Source organism: Tachysurus fulvidraco, chromosome 5 (assembly GCF_022655615.1).
Source record: "Tachysurus fulvidraco isolate hzauxx_2018 chromosome 5, HZAU_PFXX_2.0, whole genome shotgun sequence".
In the NCBI taxonomy this organism is placed as follows: Eukaryota; Metazoa; Chordata; class Actinopteri; order Siluriformes; family Bagridae; genus Tachysurus; species Tachysurus fulvidraco.
The window spans coordinates 5464821-5487098 of record NC_062522.1 but is presented as its reverse complement, the minus strand read 5'-3'; the positions used below and the strand labels follow the sequence as shown (position 1 = coordinate 5487098).

The window sequence follows — 22278 nt, the reverse complement described above, 5'->3', positions numbered from 1 at the left end:
TGGTAGGTCATTTACATTTACATTTACATTTACATTTACAGCATTTGGCAGACGCCCTTATCCAGAGCGACGTACATAAGTGCTTAAATCTCTAACACTGAATACATTAATGCTGGTTCACTAGGTTACATACTTAAGATACCATGAGTTTAAAACATTTGTTCAAAGTTAATGAAAAAGTGTCAGTTTTTTTTGTTTTGTTTTTTTAAATGCAAAGGATAAGGAAAGAAGTGCTAGTCCTAGAAGTGCTAGTATTTATATAAAGTGAGAACAACAAAGGTCCTAAAAGTGATCCTTGAGGAAGACCGGTGAATAGACTGAGAGCCGCTGATTTAAATGACTGGACTCTGACATGTTGGGAACGGTCAGTGAGGTAAGACTCGATCCATTTAATAGCATCTGAAGAAAAATTAAAACTGCATAATTTTGTCATCAAGACTTGACAGTGTCTATTTTGTCATATGATTGACAGTGTCGAAAGCCTTCTTAAGATCCAGGAACACAGCTCCAACCACCCCACCTCAACCCAACAATGCTCTAATATTTTCAGTAAAGAAGCAAGTAGCAGTTTTGATTGAATAATTGTCTCTAAAGCCAAACTGCATAGGGTGGAGAGCATAGGGTGTGGTGTTTAGAAGGTTAATGATTTGTTTTGCTATCATTTTCTCTGCAATCTTAGACACAGTAGGCAAAATACTGATGGGTCTGTAATTTAACATAGAATGAGGGTCTCCACTTTTGACAATGGGAACAATAACAGCTGATTTCCACATACTTGGGAACATATTTTGTGAAATTGATGAATTGATCATTTTGGTAATGGGGCATGTGACTGTTGTACTAAGATCCTTGAGCAACACTGTATCCATACCAAAAATATCTTTACAACTAGGTCTGTAAGTGATTTAATGATACCTCTGATTTTGTGATGATTATGAAACTGTAAACAGATTGACTTGTGTCTACTGGAAAAGCGTATGTGTTCTTAGGTGTAAAACAGCTTGCTATATTAGCCACAGAATCAATAAAATAGTTATTGAATGCCTCCACTACAACCAAAATAAAATGTATACGTATATATATATATATATATATATATATATATATATATATATATATATATATATATATATATATATATATATATCACAACATAATATTTAAAATAGATCTAGGAAATAAAAATAAGAGGCAGAATAAATTGTTAAAAAGAATATGTGGAGATTATTGTGCATCAAGTACATCACCCCCATCATGTTTGTTCTAATCATTTTATCATGTGTTTAGTTTGTGTGAGAGATCCTTAAATCTTGCATCTGTTTGAGTCAGAAAGAGGATTATAACACTGCCATACAGTGTTAATTTAGTCTGTTACATACGTAATCCATAACATGAACTGTATTTTCTTACACAACTCCTTTAAAGTTGCCAGACATGACACAAACACATTTGCAGAACACACCCACAGATTCTGATGGTGAAGAAAGTCAGACACAAACAACTACATGTCTATTATCATGTGAAATAATGCATCATTAAATGTTTAAAGGATTAACGGATTTTGTTCAATCTGAAAAGTTCAGGTTTGCTTCAGTCTGTGCACTCTATATCAATAATGGTCTACACTTTAGGGTTGTATGAAAGATTGCTTATAATCAACCTTTGATACTTAAGGATTTGAGGTTAGGACCAGATGTTTTATAAACAAGACATAGATTTGAGAATTTTCCATGTTTTTCCAGCTGAGTAATCTATACTTTTGTAATACTGGACAATAATGAGAAATGTTTGATTTCTTATCAAACAATTTAATTTTTACAGTCCGTTTGTAAAGTGATTGAAGTGGTTTCAGAGATGTAACACTAGCCTGTGACCAAACAGGCAAACAGTAAGAGATATGTGAAAAAAATCATAAAGTGCATGTGCATTTTTGCTGCCTGTGTAGACATTTGATGGCGAATGTGTCTAAAGTTACTGAGGTTGAATTTGATTGTATTACAGACCTTTTTTACATGCGATTTAAAAGACAACTTTGAATCAATTAAAATCCCCAAATATTTGTACTCTGACACGATCTGTAGCCTTTCCCCTGACACAAAAACATCTGGCTCAACACTGAACATATTTTTAGACTTGGTGAAAAACATTGCTACTGTTTTTGATGTATTCAACTGCAGGCAAGAATGTTTCAACCAATCTGTAATATTAACCATAGAGTTAGCGATTTTCGCAGCTACCTGAGAAACATTACTACCATGAACATGTACTACAGTGTCATCAGCATACATCTGCACAGAAACATCTGGCAGACAGATGGTAGGTCATTTACATTTACATTTACATTTACATTTACAGCATTTGGCAGACGCCCTTATCCAGAGCGACGTACATAAGTGCTTAAATCTCTAACACTGAATACATTAATGCTGGTTCACTAGGTTACATACTTAAGATACCATGAGTTTAAAACATTTGTTCAAAGTTAATGAAAAAGTGTCAGTTTTTTTTGTTTTGTTTTTTTAAATGCAAAGGATAAGGAAAGAAGTGCTAGTCCTAGAAGTGCTAGTATTTATATAAAGTGAGAACAACAAAGGTCCTAAAAGTGATCCTTGAGGAAGACCGGTGAATAGACTGAGAGCCGCTGATTTAAATGACTGGACTCTGACATGTTGGGAACGGTCAGTGAGGTAAGACTCGATCCATTTAATAGCATCTGAAGAAAAATTAAAACTGCATAATTTTGTCATCAAGACTTGACAGTGTCTATTTTGTCATATGATTGACAGTGTCGAAAGCCTTCTTAAGATCCAGGAACACAGCTCCAACCACCCCACCTCAACCCAACAATGCTCTAATATTTTCAGTAAAGAAGCAAGTAGCAGTTTTGATTGAATAATTGTCTCTAAAGCCAAACTGCATAGGGTGGAGATGATGAATTGATGAATTGATCATTTTGGTAATGGGGCATGTGACTGTTGTACTAAGATCCTTGAGCAACACTGTATCCATACCAAAAATATCTTTACAACTAGGTCTGTAAGTGATTTAATGATACCTCTGATTTTGTGATGATTATGAAACTGTAAACAGATTGACTTGTGTCTACTGGAAAAGCGTATGTGTTCTTAGGTGTAAAACAGCTTGCTATATTAGCCACAGAATCAATAAAATAGTTATTGAATGCCTCCACTACAACCAAAATAAATTTAACAATTTCTTCTTTTGAATTTCATGCTGTTTCAGCTACCTCTCCATTCATCCTTGTCATCATTTTCATCTACTGTCCTCCTGGTCCACTAGGAGATTTTCTGGAAGAAATGGACACACTGCTCAGTGGGTTCCCTTCCAATCCTCCCCTCTGACAAGCTTCAGTATTTTTCCCTCCTGACTCTTCTGGACTTCTTCACCCTGACGTTCAACAGCAACACTCCTAAAACACAAGGATGAAATTCACCTTTCCAGTCATAAGCTCCACTCTATCTCCTCTTCTTCTGCAGCTTCTGGAAGTCTTTCATTTCTTATTGATCCTGACTCCTTCTTTTCACTACCATTGGACTCAGTCAAAGACACTTTCCTCTCCTCTCTTTTCTTAACCATTTACCATTTCTGTTCTTTGTATGATAAACCTAGACTTCCAATTCTGCTACTTAGCTACTGGACGTGTTATGCAGCAATAGAAGAGAGCTAAGATTAGCAGAGAGAAAGTGGAAGAAATCACTCAATGCAGATCTTGTGTACAGTCCTGGCCAGGTTCTCTGCAGGTTGAATGAAAAGCAAGAAGCTCCACAAAATCTTTTCTTCAATACTCAACCCCCTAGCACCCCCTGCTTCATCTTCCCTGTCTGCTGAAGACTTTGTTTTCTTTTATTCATTCATTCATTTTCTACCACTTATCCGAACTTCTCGGGTCACGGGGAGCCTGTGCCTATCTCAGGCGTCATCGGGCATCGAGGCAGGATACACCCTGGATGGAGTGCCAACCCATCGCAGGGCACACACACACTCTCATTCACTCACGCAATCACACACTACAGACAATTTTCCAGAGATGCCAATCAACCTACCATGCATGTCTTTGGACCGGGGGAGGAAACCGGAGTACCCGGAAGAGACCCCCGAGGCACGGGGAGAACATGCAAACCCCACACACACAAGGCGGAGGCGGGAATCGAACCCCAACCCTGGAGGTGTGAGGCAAACGTGCTACCCACTAAGCCACCGTGCCCCCCTGTTTTCTTTTACATTGAGAATATTGAGAAATTCTTCCAGACCTTCACTTCTGCCCTGACTGCACCTACGTTTTACAGCCAGGATTACCTTACTCCTTCATTGTCATATCTCTCAACTATAGCAGCAGAAGCAGTTTTACAACTCATCCAGTCTTGCAATCCTAACAACTGCATGCCTAGAATCTACATGCTGCTAGATGAGACAAACTGTCATCTTTCCTCATCCTCATACAATCACCAGATCAGCATGGGAATGATTTCTGTAGGAAATGCTTCCTGCCTGGAAGGTCACTCATATCAGGTAACATGGAGGGGAGTGATGGCTGCTCCATACAGCCTCTCCACTAGTGTCCCACAGGGCTCAGTACTCGATCCTCTCCTTTTCTCCTAGTATACTCACTCCCTTGGTCAAGTTATTTCCTCACATGGGTTCTCTTACCACTGCTATGCTGAGGATAATCAACTTATCTTCTCCTTTCCTCCCTCAGATACCATGGCCTCTGCTTGAATCTCCACATGCCTGTCAGACATATCATCGTGGAAGAAAGCCCATCAGTTGAAACTCAATCCCAGCAAAACTGAACTGCTAATCATCCCAGGTGACTCATGCCGAGGTCAATATCCTGCAATATCCCTGCAAAACAATATGATCTCCTCTTCGTTTACAGCTTGCAACCTTGGGGTAACCATTGACAACCAACTGTCCTTTTCCTCACATGTTGCTAATGTGACATGCTCATGGCGCTTTTTTTCTCTAAAACATCAGAAGGATTCTGTACACACAGGCTGCACAGGTACTTCTACAGTCTCTTGTAATTTTAACACTGGACTACTGGAATGCACTGCTGGCAGGTCTACCTATAAATGCTATTCCTCCTCTGTAAATTATCCAAAATGCAGCTGCACTACTTGTTTTCAATTCAATTCAATTCAATTCAAGTTTATTTGTATAGCACTTTTTACAATAGACATTGTCTCAAAGCAGCTTTACAGAACATAAACATAGAGCAGAACGTAAACTTAATTAATGATAAAGGAAATAACGAATAATAAAAGAAATAAGAATTAACAAAATTCTAGATTATTATTAGATATATATAGTTCACAATGTGTATGTATTTATTCCCCTATGAGCAAGTCTGAGGTGACTCAGGCAGCAGTGGTGTGATAGTAATATACAGTCAGTTAAATGTTGTATTGGTGTAAGGATCATGGATTTTTCAGCCTGCCTAAATTCTGCATGCATCAGATTAAAAATGCTGATGCTTCCCTACAAAGCCAAAAATGATCCAGCTCCCTCTTACGTCAAATCTCTTTTCACTGCTTGCACTGTACCTTGCTTCCTCAGATCTACCAGCACTGCTCGGCTGGTCCCACCATCTCTCATAATAAGTGGTACTGTAGGTATACAGCAAGACTCTTCTATGAGACTCTTATATGTCTCTTCTATGTTTTGGCCCTGAGGTCGTGGAATGAACTTCCCCTAGAGGTCCGAGCAGCTTGTCACTGGCTATTTTCAAACATTGTGTGAAGACATATGTCTGTTTGAAATACATGCCCTAGCAACTACTGTACACCTCTTTATTGTATGTGTATATTAATTTAAAAAAAAAAACATTGAATGTTGCTCTGGATAAGGGTATCTGCAAAATGCCATAAATGTATTATATCTAGCACTTTTTATGATATGAACAATCACTTCCCTGTTTATTGAATTTTGTAAGTCTGTAACCTGATAAGCCAGTGTTAATGTATTCATCGACAGAGACTTAAAATCACTTTTTCAAGTAATTATGTACACAAATATTCCTCTTTAGAATTTATCTAGAAACTTTCTGCTAGAGAGCTGAAGAATAGCAGTTATGAGCAGAGAGGTCTGTGAGAGTGTAGATAAACTTATATTGTATTTCTCGTGTGTTTCAGTTAGTCAAGCACTGAGTCACGCTTCAGAGACATGTTGGTAACTAAGCTTTGGAGCAGTTGTTCTGGTCAGAGGGGATTGTGGGCTGTTGAGCAGCTGAATCACAGGGGTTTGTGGTTAACTCTCTCTTTACATAAGCAGCGTGATGATCAGAGGAAATTGTGGGTAGTTGAGGCAGTAACGTAAACTGTGGACACTTCAGCGTTTGAGGCAGAAAGTCGTCTGGTGTCTTTAAGCTCCTCATATTCATGAACATCAAGAGAAACCTGAGAGCAAAGAGAAACAGAAACAAAAATATAACTGTTCTCTATTTTAAATACTTAAAAAGTTTAAATACTGTAAGTTTTGGTACTGAACACACACATGCAAGTTAAAGACAATTACCCCTTGGTCAGTTCCTGAATTTTGGAAAGTTGTGCCTGCTGGAAAATAAACAGACACATAATCAGTAATAATTACTAATGATATTAGATGTAATTAATCGAAACACCACCGCACTGTGATTTAATAGCCAACAAGAATCAAAACAAGTAGTGAAAAACAAGCAGAAACATTTTATGTGGAAAAAACAAAAACTTACAATAACCTGGTTGTGTGCACTCTTTTATAATGCATCATGTGACTGTTCAAAATTAACCCATCACATTCAAATTCCTGTTTAAATGTAATGGTGGAAGCAATGGTAATGGTGTGGCTAATTCTTCCATTTCTGGGTTGGTGGCCATCGGGTTCATAGCGCTTCTGGGGCACCCACAATTTTGTACCCCATCTAGACTACAGTATTTATCTATGTCTCTCAAGTTTATGTTGTGAGCTGTTTCTATGGATTATTGACATCCTGCTCTGTGAGTTTTTTCCCTTTTTTGGATGACTTTTCTCAGTGGGATTTACATTATCTCTAATCTGTGAGCCTGTTTCTCCGTTGGTTTATTAGTTGCTCCGTGTACAAACTCTTAACTGTATGCTTTTTCTGTTTTCTGCTCTGCTGCCAGTCTACGAACTGTTCTCTATTTATTATTCTCAGCATTTTGGACTCTACATTTCAAGCCAGCTGTTGCTATTCCTTTTGCTTACTGAATGACTTTCATTTCATTGTTATTTTGCTAATTCTCTGTCAGCTGATTATCATTTTGTGTTTTCTTAGTTATGTATTTTAATTCCCCTGTTAGTTATGTTGCATGGCCTTGCGTGTGAATGTTTATGTTCTTACTTTTGGACCCATGTTTAGTTTCAGATTTATGTTGGATGCAAGTCACCTGCTTTTTGCCATTGTAGTTGATTTGAACTCTAGGGCCTTTTCTGTTTGTCTTAAATCTGGACTTGCCACTTGTGCGGGCTCTTGCCTAAGACTTGGTCTCTCAGCTGTTAAATAAAGTGCCTACTGAATTTTTCAGGCATCCTTGCAGTTTGGTCCCTCCTTTCCAATCCCTGACGGTGAGTGCAGGAGTGTGTGTGTGTGTGTGTGTGCAGTCCATTGTTCACTGACAACCTTTTCCAATCTTTTTAAAGGCATTAATATCTGGGTGTTTGGTCTGAATGGTACCAACAGGCTTCATAAGACTAATAGCCTGCCATACATCTCCTATAAAAGGATCACTCTTCTGGGATTCTTGCATTTCACTTGAAATGAATGAAGGCAAAGGATCATGAGCTACCCCTCTTTCCCCTCTTCTTTTTTCCTCTTTACCCCATCTGATCAACAAGCCACAAAGCTGAGGACAGCCCAAATACCATTAGCTGGTATTTCTTGCCACTTATCATCAAGGGTCAGGCTGGTGTGAGCGCGTCATGACTGTGCATCTACATCCAGGTTCCTTTGCCCCAGCTTGTACTTCAAGTTGAAGTTGTAGGTGGATAATTTTGTATTTTGTGCACAGCCAACCTCCCGTCATGACAAGAAAAAAACTCTCTCCGCTGCATAATTTTCTCACATAAGCACCATTTTGCCTCTTCGGGCATAGGAGAGGTGCCAAAATCAAAAGAAGAGGGAGAAAACGCATTGTTATCCCCCAAGCTGCACATGGACAGGATCGGTGGTACTCCATCTACAGGGTATATACTGTATGGGCAAGGGGACTACCTCTCTTTACCTGCACTTCCCTAGAAGAGATGTTCCTCACTGTCACCTTAATTTGTTTAGTAGGCACACTGATCTCAAGTGCCGAAGTAGCAAAACCAGGTAGCGTATTAACAGCCTTGTATACATGCACCAAAGATTCATCCAGCTTGCCCGGAAACTTTACCAACCCTGGCAAAGTAGTACCTGCCCAGACTGGAAGACAACAGGCTTACTATCAACAAACCATACAGTACCATGCTTATCCACATCATTCTGCAAGACACCAGTGTGTTTAATGGTTTCAAAAGCCTTTCTCATTACAGGATGAATGGTTAGAACCCTAAATTAACATCTGATTTAGGAGGCTATGCACCCAGAGCAACAGCCCTCTCATCTCCCATAGACTTTCCCTTTTGCTGTAACAACGGCAGCAACTTAGCCTCAAATCCATCCCCGTCAGGGGCAGGACTCCCAGTCAGTAGATGGCTCACTAGATGAACAGGCCAGGGCCCTACTTCACCTGCAATGCCTACCTCTGGGGTAGAGAACTAGGGTCTAGCTCCGCACCAGTCTCCACTAGGATAAATAAGTGCTTACTTGTCTTCTCACACTGACCAGGTCTGACCCAGAACTTTAACTGAATCAAGCACGTGACTCACAGTGTCATTACTAACATCCAGTAGCACTCAGCTAAGTTTAATATCATGTGACAAAACCCCATTCTCCTCCAGACTCCATTCGACAGCCTGATTGAGGTCCATATTAATGTCTCAACGCATTTGGCAATAGCCGAAAATGCAAATAAGACAAATCAAACGGGAACTGCCTACTTGTTTTAAATACTATGGGAGAAAAATCCCAGCACTGCCTCCAAAAATATAACCCCTTTTTCACAGGTGGACGTCACCTGAAACCTAGACAACCAAGGCCCACAACTAGCATAATCTGACTAGCTAGTTACTTAGAGATAACATATAATATGTATAGCAGTGGGGCAACAGGATCCTGTTTTCTCAGTGGTGGGATGGTGAACTGGCAGATCTCCCTTTAAAAATGTAGATTTACAATACAAAATGGGAAATAGAATAATAAAAATAAATAGAAAAATAAAATTTTGTAGTGCGGTGCCTCCACTGGTGATTACAACACTTACTTTGAAATTAGTACATATTGAATATCTCCAGAACATGAAAATGCAATAACAGTAAGTTACCACTTCACCCAGGTTATAATAAAATAGAACATGAGAATTAATTAATTATTTCCTGCAATAGTTACTGTAGGCTGCAGCTTTAACAACAAATTCTCAGAAATATAACCTCTGGGCAGTGAAAATAGCTTTTGTAAGGCCTTTAAATCAAGTAAAAGGGCAAACAATGCTCTTTATGTCAATAAAACAACAAACTCACCAGAACTCAAAGTGCTTGTTGTTGGGGCCCGTAGCGCACATTATACAACTCACCAAGCTGAAGAGTTAGGACAATAACAAATACGATGTAGCTTCCCACTACTTGCGATCCTTCGATTCACAAAAAGTCAGCAGAGGTGATGTCCCATTGCCTAAACTTGTCCGTTAGCAGACGACGTCACGGTATACACATTTGAACGCGCAATTATCCAGCGAAGCTCCAGCTTGCCAAACATGGCTCACAAACCGTGTTCGGGGCGATGCGATAGCTCGTGTAGCTAAGTGTTGTTAGCATTCCTGAAATGGATAAAACTATGCCCTCTTCACCAGTGAGGCTGCTTCACTCAGTCTATAGTGTAAGAAAATGGGATTCCACGGGACCACAAAAAGTCTGAACAATCCCACCTACAAAGGGTCAAAACTACTTCCATTGTTGTTTCTTTTCATGCTTGCCTCTTCTCTCGCACTTCTCTCTCTCTCTCTTTTATCACCTTTTCTGACCCTTGACCACACTCACTGGCAGAAGCACTTCCAAAATGACTCATGAAAACAGATAACCTTGACTGGACAACATACACATAGCCCCACATCATATCACTCATTTTACCCGGAGGACACCCCAGAGGCATGGGGGAGAACATGCAAACTCCACACACACAAGGCGGAGGTGGGAATCGAACGCACAACCCTGGAGGTGTGAGGTGAACGTGCTAACCACTAAGCCACCGTGCCCCCAATATCATATCAGACAGCCTAAAATGTAAAGCATCCAGGTACATTCAATTAATTGGGCATAAGATGTTTATGCAAACAAAAAGACAACTTATCATTCAAAGACCACTACACCCACAATGAAGCATGGTGGTGGCAGCATCTCTTCAACTGAGACTCAGGCTATAATCAGGATAGAGGGAGTCATCCAAGACCGAATAAATGGCTACAGGAGAAGAAGATTTATTATATTTTGAAATAGTATAATCAGAGTTCAGATCTAAATCCTATTTTTTAAAACCTGCTTAAAACTTTGACAAAAAGTCTGAGTGTTCTATTATGAGCAAAATGTGCATTAATAAAGTATTAGATATTTGTTGTGGAACTTTATGGAACCAGGTTTCAGTAAGTGTTTTTTTACTAAAATGTTTTTGTTTTTCACTTTTTTTGGATTACTATTTTAATCCACACACAAACACACACAGACTGTACCATAATGTTTACTACAGATCAGAATATTTCTTTAGAGAAAAAAAAAACAGTTAAACAGAATAGGTGGAGATTAAATCAAGAATCATTTGTTAATTCATGGTCATCTTTGATTAACTTCTTTAGATTGTAATGCATCAAAAACATTTTCTCCTAACATGTGTGCTAATCATTTTATCATGTGTGTAGTTTGAGTGTGAGAACCTTGCATCTTGTGTCTGTTTTTTAGAGTCAGAATGAGAATTATGATTCCAATAAGAAGCAGCAGCAGAATTACAGACACAGTGATCACAGTGGAAGCTGAAAATCCTGGAAGAGAAACAAAAAGACAGACACTTTAACCTACATGCTGATCATTTATAAGGGATCAGATTAATCAAAGTCATGTAGTGAGGTTATGTGCATCTGAGCAGAATCACCTGCTGGATGAGAAGATGGAGTAAGGTCAGCTGAAAAGCGACCAAAGTTTGTTAAGGTCAAACAAATTTAATTCAGTGTGTCTCCATGTCTCTACAAACTCACCAGTAACTGTCAGGTCGATCCGTGTGAAATAAACCTTGTATCCCTGATCAGATGTCCAAGGTACTTCAGCTCCACACCAGTACTCACCAGAGTCCTGCGCAGTTACATCTCTAATACTCACACTGAAGATTTGTTTTTCTCTGTCATCATACAGGGATATTTTCCCAGTTTTTACATATTTTTTACTTTCTTTAACAGATGTATTATAAGAACAAGAAGCAGTTTTCTGCCACCTGCAGACAAACTTAAGGTGACTGGTGTAGGACTTTGGGTATTTACAGCTGACAGTCAAATCTTCTCCTGCATGGGCAGTCTTACTGATGGACTTCCCATAAGACCGATCTGCAGATCCAAAAGCAATCGGATCAGTTTATATGTCATAAAGCCTCACCATCATAATCAATAACAAGGAATATAGTAAATAAGGACAAAAACCATAAGGTCTTCTCTTATAGGAAAATAAACAATAGAAGGATGGCCTGATGCAAAGCAGAGTTTCTGTTTTCAAACCTATGTTGATTATTTTCCAGAATTTTCCAGCATTTTCTAGCATCAAACTGTCACAAAACCTGACACTGGAGAAACCCAAAATAATCATCTCTTCTCAGAACATTTATCAATTCTTATAGCCTGTTATTTTTAAAACCTAGATAATGACTGTGTGACACCAGAGAATGATTTACTATAGAAATGAAAGTGTATTACAGGGAGGACATTAATATAAACATGTGATTTGTCAATGCTGTTTTTATTTTTATGCTTTGCAGCCTGGAAAAAACCCTTTCCATGAAAATCTTTATATTTCATACTACATTCGAATGTGAATTATGTGTGAATTATAATTAGATATTTAATGAACACACTGAACAATACTGCTTGCAGGATAATCAGAATCAAAATGTACAACTTAAGCAAAAAGACAAAGAAAATGAAGTTCATAAACACACTGAAATAACAAACAAATTGCAAAGAGAAGACTAGAAGGAACTGAGGATTCATAGGAAACAGGTGAGTTTAATACACAGGTGAAGATATTGGTTTGGACTTAATTGGATATTTGAATTAAAATCAAAAATCAAAGTTAAAATACACTGATTGGTTTCTCAGCCATGCAGAAAGAAAATACAGATTAAATTATGATTTCACTATTTAAAGTCCTGAAAGAACTTGTAGAGTAAAAAAGGATGAAAATGTTATTTAAAAATAGAATTATTACTTGGTATTTTGTATGTCTGCTAATGACACTAGATCTTTGTGAGGATAAACAGAAGGCAGTGGTGGTAGACTTACCTGTCTTTACCCTAAGTTTCACCGATGTGTTAATGTCATTCCCTGAAGTTATTCCAACTCCACACTGGTACGTTCCCTTGTCCTGTACAGTGAGCTCTCTGATCATCACCCTGAACTCTGATGAATTGGTGTCATCAAACAGTGAGAATCTTCCTGAATTTACCCACTGTGTTTTATTTCCTGTCTTTATTTGGTCAGAACAGACTGACATTGAACCCTTACAGAAATACTTTTGGTTATATGTGTATTCTGTATCATACTTGCAATTGATAAAGATTCCTCCTCCTGAATATCCTGTTACTTTCTTTGAGGCTCCTCCATCTAACAAAACACCAAAAATCCTTCTAAGTGAAACCTTCCTCCACGTAACAATGCTGCGGATAGTGAGGAATGTTTTGAAGTGCATTTCTTTACCTGAGATCAGACAGAGGGTGAAGATGAGGAGGATCTTCATCCTGAGTTCACTCTCACAGATCTCTACACCAACTTTAGAAAGACAATAGAGCTCCTGTTATGTGTCTGTTCTGAATGTGCTGTGTCTTCAACTGTGTCTTAAATAGAAATAATGCTGTTCCCATTTCCCCTTCTATTTGTGTTGGAAAGAGCTGTACAGGAAGTGTGTGTGAAATAGGTGTAAATTACATCAGTGCAATGCAGATGTGTAAACAGTCATATGTGTATGAGTGTGTGACATTGGTGATTAGAATTCACCGTGAACGAATAAAAATGTTCATAATGAAAGATCAGGACTTTTGGTTCTGTCCTCCCTTCTGTCTGTTGGTGAACACTAAATATGTAACACGATGACACTTTCTGTATCTTTAGCGATATATGAAGGTCTGCAAAGAACTTCTGTAACTGGTTGTATAGGGCATCTGCTAATGACTGTAAATTGTTTATAAGGGACAAGATTCATCACAGTCATGTAGTTGATCTACATCTGGACAGATAGGGTCAGATAATGATGATGAAGTTTGTGTTGTTATCATGGTTGTAACTCTAACATTCAGAACGTGAAACATTTAGTTAGATAATAAATAAAATTAACTGATCAAATCTAGTGTATGTCTTATGCAGCACTAATGCATAAAATATGCATCTACATGTAATTGAGAGCATTATTAAAGATTATGCTTTGCTTATGTGTTATCAACATTCCAATTTATTATAAGCAACAAAAGACAGTCTAATCAGACAGTTGGCAGCACCCATTGACTTTCACAGTAGAAAAAAATCTATACTATGAAATTACCAACATTTTTCAAAATATCATCTTTTGTGTTAAACAGAAGAAAGAAACTCATACAGTTTTGGAACAAACTGAGGGTGAGGAAATGACACAATTTTCATTTTTGGGTGAACTATACCTTTAAGAGCTACATTTAGCCTTACATTTTATATGAATATGGGACCTGGAACTCAGGTTTTATCAGCTGTCAAGTTTCAATGTACATTTAAGAGTGAACAATAAACATTTGTTCAGTTCTATCACCAACACTCTTTCATTGCAGAATATTATGAACTGAATGAACTGGTAGTTTAAAAAGCTTTCCAAATACATTTGTACTCGGGCTGTGGGTGAAATGTCACCCGATGCTGCTGTAGCTTTAGGCGCAGGCTTCCGAAAACACTCAGAGTGTTTTGCGTTTGCTTTTCTTTCTTCTTTTACATTAGTTAGTTAATTTAAAATTTGTGCTAAAAAACACCGCCAAGCAACTGATTTTCCTCCTTGGTAGGTGACGTCAGATCAGGTCACAGGCCACAGAAGCCCCAATGGTCCAAAAACGTTAGTGATTTGCAATTGCAACCACAGAACTTTGTTCGCAAAACACAGACGGGGTGAATTTATGAATGAAAGTTCTGTCACAAAACGATATTGTTACGTATCCTCACGCTTTTTAAGTGGGTATACGGAAGTACTTGGCCTTTAATAGTTGGTATACGGCGTATACCTGCATATCACGTAGACTACACCAGCGGACTTAACACATAACAGCGGATGTGATTTTCACTGTAGTGGTTTGACAGTCAACCATTTTTAGACCATAGAAAAATCTGCACATGATTCACACATAACCACAAATCTAACATATGAGAAACATTTAATGAGTAATGTATTCCTGTCATCTTTAATAAACATAGTGAACATCCTGTCAAATAACTGCAACAAGATTCTTACAACATAATAAACCAAGATTAACTTGTACCAAACTGTCTTTGTGTGTGTCTTACCCAAAAAGTGAAGCAATGTTCCACTTCCCCTTTTAGCTGTGTAAGAAAGTTTTATGTGAAATGTGTGGACTACTAGTGCAATTCACATACTTTCACATAATAGACATATGAAATGCACTTCTGGTCTCACACACACTCACACACACACACACACACACACACACACACACACACACACACACACACACACACACACACACACACTCACTCATACTCACACATACTCTCTCACACACAATCACACAAAGTTTTGCACATTCATTCAATTGTTCTCCTGCACACCACATTTCTATTCCTCATACAACTGCTGCTATAACTCAAATAGTGAAACTTGTGTATTATATAACACTGAATTATTACCAAAGTCACTGTACCCATTTACGAAGACATTTTATAGCACTTAATGCTTTCTTCGGCTGACCAGCTATTTAAAGATGCTAATTTCATTATCCATCAGGATTTGGCACCTGCCCAAACTGCCAAAAGCACAAAAAGTTGGTTAAATGACCATGGTGTTGGTGTGCTTGACTGGTCAACAAACTCACCAGACCTGAACCCCATAGAGAATCTATTGTCAAGAAGAAAATGAGAAACAAGAGACCAAAAAATGCAGATGAGCTGAAGGCCACTGTCAAAGATACCTGGGCTTCCATACCACTTCAGCAGTACCACAGAGTGATCACCTCCATGCCATGCTGAATTAAGGCAGTAATTAAAGCAAAGCAGCCCCTACCAAGTACATATACAGAAAATGAACATACTTTCCAGAAGGCCAACAATTCACTAAAATTTTTTTATTTCTTATAAAATATTTACATTTTTGAGATTGGTGGGCTTTTGTTAAATGTGAGCCAAAATCATCACAATTAAAAGTACCAAGATACAAAAGATGCAAACTACTTCAGTCTGTGTGTACTGAATTACTGAAATAAATTAACTTTTCCACGACATTCTAATTTATTGAGATGCACCTGTATCTTTTGGGTTGCTGACTGTCGTTGATGATGTACCTCTCTCTCCAAATATTATCTATCATGAGCCAGTGTCTAATGATATCATTGTTGGGGGAAGTATTGTAATCGACTATCTTGAAAAGTTACCTCAAGCAATCTGCCTTTTGTTTTAGCCATCAAATGCCTTAACCAAATTATATTCAAAGAGTGATGTTTGGCTTGGGACAGAACAAATTTCCACCAAAACTACAATCAATTAAAAATCTGGTATATAAATAGGGGTGTAAGAGTGGTGGTTTGCCATTAGTTTTTCATTTGTTAATGACAGTAGATTCAGTCGTTTTTTTTTAAGTAATCCTTTAATTACTTTTAAAATTGTCAGCTTCTTGGTTCTAGAGGCTGCTAATTTAAAACTAATTTAACTTTAATTTTATAAAACACAGCAGAGAAATTGGCTGTCAAATTTTACTAAATAACTTTAGTAAAACTTATCTGTGTTAATTAACTTAACTAGAACCTTAAACTGTGTCACTACTATAATTTTGGTGTAATAAAAATTGGTGTAAGGGAATCTGCAAAATGCCATAAATGTAAATGTAAATACTGCCATCTATATCAAATCAAATCAAAGTTTATTTATAGAGCACCTTTTTAAAACAGCAGGTGTTCACCAAAGTGCTGTACAAACAATATAAAATAAGCAATAGAAGTAAAAAGCATTAAATAAGAAGAAGAAGAAGAAGAAGAAGAAGAAAATAAACAAAAACATAATAAAAAATGCAATAAATACAATAATAATTAGTAACACACACTTAAAAAGAACTCCTAACAGGTAACTATCATACTGTGTTGTATGCTGCACTATACAAATATGTTTTAAATGTAATTTAAAAACAGCCAGTGAAGGTGCTTGCCTAATGTACAAAGGCAAATTATTCCAGAGTTTCGTGGCCGCTACTGCAAAGGCACGGTCACCTCTGCTCTTCTGCTCCTGATCTATAGGAGTCTTAAGTCAAAGTATTAATTTTATACAGTATGTATTGGTTTAAGTAAAGACCTCATTTTATTGCATCTCATTTGATTCTACTTTCTATGTTACTTAGAAACAACAGAATGTGTTTTTTTATTATTTAACATTCTGCTCATTAGTTCGTCACTAAAAGATTTATTAAATATCAATAATATTATATCTAGCACTTTTTATGATATGAACTATCACTTCCCTGTTTGTTGTATGTGCATATTTAAAAAAAACTTGAATAGAGATTTAGGTTGATGGTATTCTAACTCTGTAACCTAGTGAGCCATTGTTAATGTATTTATCGATAGAGACTTAAAAGCACTTTTGTACGTTGCTTTGGGTTAAGGTGGTTGCTAAATGCCGTAAAAGTTAATGTAAATATCTCATAACAGAGTAATAATATAAATAAATGTGCTCCTTTAGATGTTTCCAGAATGTTTCTGCTAGAGAGCTGAAAAACAGCAGTTATGAGCACAGAGGTCTGTATCAGTCAGCATGATCATTAAAAATAAATTACTATACAATATATAAACTATATTGTATTTCCATTGTGTTTCAGTTAGTCGAGCACTGAGCACTGAGACATGTTGGTAACTGAGCTTTGGAGTAGATGTTCTGATCAGAGGGGATTGTGGGCAGTTGGGGGATGTGGTAGCTCAGTGGTTAAGGTGTTGGGCTACTGATCGGAAGGTCATGGGTTCGAACCACCAGGTCGAACCACCAGGTCCACCAAGCTGCCACTACTGGGCCCCTGAGCAAGGCCCTTAACCCTCAGTTGCTCAGTTGTAAGTCACTCTGGATAAGGGTGTCTGCTAAATGCCGTAAATGTAAATGTAAATGTTGAGCAAAAGAATAAACAGCTGAATCACAGGGTTTTGTGGGTAACTCTGTATATGCAGCATGACGATCAGCGGAGATTGTGGGTAGTTGAGCAGTAACGTAAACTGTGGACATTTCAGCGTTTGAGGCAGAAAGTCGTCTGGTGATTTTAATCTCCTCATATTCATGAACATCAAGAGGAACCTGAGAGCAAAGAGGAACAGAAACAAAAATATAAATGTTTCCTTTTTTTGAAAGACAGTAAGTTTTGGTACTGAACACACACACACACACACACACACACAATTTGAAGACAATTACCCCTTGGTCATTTCCTGAATTTTGGAAAGTGCCTGCTGGAAAAAAAAAGGCACATTAACAATTACTGATGATATTGGATGTAATTAATCAAAACACCACTTTTTCCATACCATACTGTGATTTAATATACAACAAGCATCAAAACATGAAGTGAAAAAAACAAGCAGAAACATTTTAAATGGAAAAAACAAAAACGTACAATAACCTGTTTGTATAAGTGTGCACTCTTTTATAATGAATCAAGTGACTGCTCAAAATTAACCCATTACATTCAAACTTGAGTTTAAAAGTAATGGTAAAAGCAGAGGCATGGCCAAGCATCAGTTTGTGAATGGAGAGAGAGAGGGGAAAACATGCTGCTTGAGCTGTGTGTGTGTTTAATTAAAAGGCTTAAAATGAAAGTAAATTAAAGCTCTTTGGTTGAGTTTGACTGAACTCGTCTGGCTCCCACGTCCTCATTTCCCCTCTCACACACTCAGGGACATGACAGTAAATATTACACAGCTGTCATAAATAAAAATGATTCTAATTAACCCCCAAATATCAACTGTTTTTTGTGGGATTTTCTTTGCATTTTCTTGGTTACATCCGACTACTGAAGCCATAGTCCTCAAGAGCTTACAAAGCATGTCCTGGATCTCACTGTCAAAAGATATTGATCCAGAGAGGGGTATAAATGAATTTCAAAAACATTACATGTACCATGTAACACCATTAAGGTCATCATCAGTGATTATCAAGAACAGGATGTACCTCTAAAATTGATTAAAGGACAAAACAAAAATTGTTGTCGAGACTGCCAAAACACCTTCGGCAACAAGGAGCTGCAGAAACATCTGGGAAGTACTGGTTACTCCCTGCATGTGACACCAATCTCTTATATTCTTTAGATGTCTGGGCTGTGAGCTAGGGTGGCAAGCCTTCCGAAATGTCCCCAAATCATGTTCTGTGCATAACAAAGAATGCTACAATGTGTTATGGCTGATGTGACCAATTGGGCATAATTCTAAAAGATGTTTGATGCAAAAATTAGACAACTTATCAATCAAAGACCAATATATCCACAGTGAAGCATGGTGAGGGCAGCATCATGCAATAGGGCTACTTCTCTTCAGCTGAGACTCAGGTTATAGTCAGGATAGAGGGAATCATCCAAGTCAAAAAGGAATGGCTTCAGGAGAAGAAGATTTATTATACTTTGTAAAAGTCCAATCAGGGTTCAGATCTAAATCCTATTAAAAACCTGTTCAAAAAAATTTGACAGGGACTGTGCATAGATCAGGCTCACCATAAAATGAAAAAAAATTAATAAAAGATGTACTTACTTGGTGGACGCTTATCCCAAAAGTCTGAGTGTTCTTTTGCAAGCAAAATGTGCCTTAATAAAGTATATGATATTTGTTGTACTCCTTTATGCAACCAGGTTTCTGTAAGAGTTTTTTACTAAAATGTTTTATTTGTTTTCACTTTTTTTTGGTTACTATTTTAACACACACACACACACACACACACACACACACACACACACACACACACACACACACACACACACACACACACACACACACACAAACACACACACACAGACTGTACCATAATGTATATATCAAATCATAATATTTCTTTAGAGAAATAACATTTGTTAAATTGAATAAATATCTTTAATTAACTTCTTCAGATTGTAGTGCATCAAATACAACTCCCCGTAACATGTGTGCTAATCATTTTATCCTGTGTTTAGCTTGAGTGTGATAACCTTGCATCTTGTGTCTGTTTTTTAGAGTCAGAATGAGGATTATGATTCCAATCAGAAGCAGCAGCAGAATTACAGACACAGCGATCACAGTGGAAGCTGGAAATCCTGGAAGAGAACAAACAGTCATGTAGTGAGACTATGTGCATCTCAATTCAATTCAATTCAAGTTTATTTGTATAGCACTTTTTACAATAGACATTGTCTCAAAGCAGCTTTACAGAACATAAACATAGAGCAGAAGGTAAACATAATTAATGATAAAGGAAATAACGAATAATAAAATAAATAAGAATTAACAGAATAAAAATTCTAGATTATTATTAGATGTATATAGTTCACAATGTGTATGTATTTATTCCCCTATGAGCAAGTCTGAGGTGCCTCAGGCAGCAGTGGCAAGGAAAAACTCCCTTAAATTGGTAAAGGAAGAAACCTTGAGAGGAACCGGACTGAACAGAATCACCTGCTGGAGGAGGAGCTAGAGTAAGGTCAGCTAATGATGATGTTGATGATGGTGATTCTGATGATTGTGCTGCTGTTGATGATGATGTTAGTGATGATGATAATGATGATGATAAAGGTAGTATGGGTATTGAAACTGTGACACATGGATCTAAAGCAGCAAAAGGTTCTTTAATGTCAAAAGCATTAATTCAATGTGTCTAAATGTCTCTACAAACTCACCAGTGACTGTCAGGTCGATCCGTGTGAAATAAACCTTGTATCCCTGATCAGATCTGCAAGGTACTTCAGCTCCACACCAATACTCACCAGAGTCCTGCTCAGTTACATCTCTAATACTCACACTAAAGATTTGTTTTCTCTGTCATCATACGGGGATATTTTCCCAGTTTTTACATATTTTGTACTTTCTTTAACAGATGTATTATAAGAACAAGCAGCAGTTTGCAGCCTCCTGCAGACAAACTTAGGGTGACTCTTGAGGGATTTTGGGTATTTACAGCTGACAGTCAAGTTGCCTCCTGCATGAACAGTCTTACTGATGGACCTCTTATAGGACAGATCTGCAGATCCAAAACCATTCAGATCAGCTTATATGTCATAAAGCCTTACCATCATAATCAATAACAAGCAATATAGTAAATAAGGACAAAAACCATAAGGTCTTATCTTATAGGAAAATAAACAATATAAGGTTGGCCTGATGCAAAGCAGAGTTTCTGTTTCAAGCCTATGTTGATTATTTTCCAGAATTTTCCATCATCAAACTGTCACAAAAAATGACAATGGAGAAACCCGAAATAGTCATCTCCTCTCAGAACACTTATCAGTTCTTATAGCCTGTTATTTTTAAACCTAGATAAGGACTTTGGTATTCCCAATGAATGAATTACTATAGAAATGAAAGTGTATTACAGGGAGGACATTAATATAAACATGTGACTTGACAGTGCTGTTTTTACTTTTATGCTTCGTAGCCTAAAAAAAAACCTTTTCATGAAAATCTTTATATTTCATACTACATTAGAATGTGAAATAGGTGTGAATTATAACTAGATCTTTAATGAACACACTGAAAAATACTGATTGCAGGACAATCGGAATCTAAATGTACGACTTAAGCTAAAACACAAAAAATGCAGCTCCTTAACATACAATCGAATGACGATAACTTGCAAAGAGAAGTTTAGAAGAAACTGAAGATTCACAGGAAACAGCTGAGTTTAATACACAGGTGCAGATACTGGTTTGGACTTTTAATTTTGAATTTAAATTTTAAATTTAATGAGGAATCAAAGTTAAAAAAATACATTGATTAGTTTCTTAGCCATGCAGACAGTAAATATAGATTAAGTCATGATTTTACTATTTGAAAGTTCTGAAAGAAAATATAGAGTAAAAAAGGATGGAAACGTTATTTAAAGACAGTATTATTACTTGGTATTTTGTATGTCTGCTAATGACACAAGATCTTTGTAAAGATAACAGAAGGCAGTGGTGGGAGACTCACCTTCCTTTATCTTCAGTTCCACTGATGTCTTAATATCATTTCCTGTGGTTACATTAACTCCACACTGGTACATCCCCGTGTCCAGTACAGTGAGCTCTCTTATCATCACCCAGAACGCTGATGATTTGGTGTCATCAAACAGTGAGTATCTTCCTGAATTTACCCACTGGTTTTTATTTCCTGTCTTTATTTGGTCAGAACAGACTGACATTGAACCCTTACAGAAATATTTTGGGCTTTGTGTGACCTTTGCACCATACTTGCACTTGATAAGGATTCCTCCTCCTGAATATCCTGTTACTTCATTTGAGGCTCCTCCATCTAACAAAACACCAAAAATCCTTCTAAGTGAAACCTTCCTTCATGTAACACTGCTGATGATAGTGAGGATTATTTTGAAGTGCATTTCTTTACCTGAGATCAGACAGAGGGTGAAGATGAGGAGGATATTCATCCTGAGTTCACTCTCACAGATCTTTACACCAACTCTATTTTAGAAAGATAATAAATCTCCTGGTCTGTGCCTGTTCTGAATGTGTTGTGCCTTCATCTGTGTTTTAAATAGAAATGCTGCT

At 37.4% G+C, this 22278-nt stretch overlaps 2 protein-coding genes across 5 annotated transcripts; both read right to left on the bottom strand.

Annotated features, from left to right (window-relative positions):
• Positions 1-6299: 6299 nt before the first annotated feature.
• LOC125138480 (CMRF35-like molecule 8) lies at positions 6300-13202 on the bottom strand. The gene is made up of 7 exons (XM_047813592.1): positions 13044-13202; positions 12630-12950; positions 11340-11681; positions 11237-11266; positions 11022-11126; positions 6535-6572; positions 6300-6416 (listed from the first exon to the last, which is right to left on the bottom strand). The coding sequence occupies exons 1-7, from the start codon at positions 13081-13083 to the stop codon at positions 6300-6302; spliced, it is 993 nt and encodes a 330-aa protein (XP_047669548.1). The 5' UTR covers positions 13084-13202.
• Positions 13203-16196: 2994 nt separating this feature from the next.
• LOC113640802 (CMRF35-like molecule 2) lies at positions 16197-22278 on the bottom strand. Of its 4 annotated transcripts, XM_047813229.1 has the most exons (7): positions 22118-22278; positions 21704-22024; positions 19732-19836; positions 19301-19402; positions 17976-18010; positions 17675-17858; positions 16197-17473 (listed from the first exon to the last, which is right to left on the bottom strand). In XM_047813229.1, the coding sequence occupies exons 1-7, from the start codon at positions 22155-22157 to the stop codon at positions 17391-17393; spliced, it is 870 nt and encodes a 289-aa protein (XP_047669185.1). In that variant the 5' UTR covers positions 22158-22278; the 3' UTR covers positions 16197-17390. The 4 variants fall into 4 exon arrangements, 3 of the variants coding, with proteins under 3 accessions (XP_047669185.1, XP_047669187.1, XP_047669186.1); XR_007140518.1 differs by lacking the exon at positions 19301-19402 and adding an exon at positions 20416-20756 and having other exon boundaries at positions 16197-17858; XM_047813231.1 differs by lacking the exon at positions 19301-19402 and having other exon boundaries at positions 16198-17473; positions 17976-18007.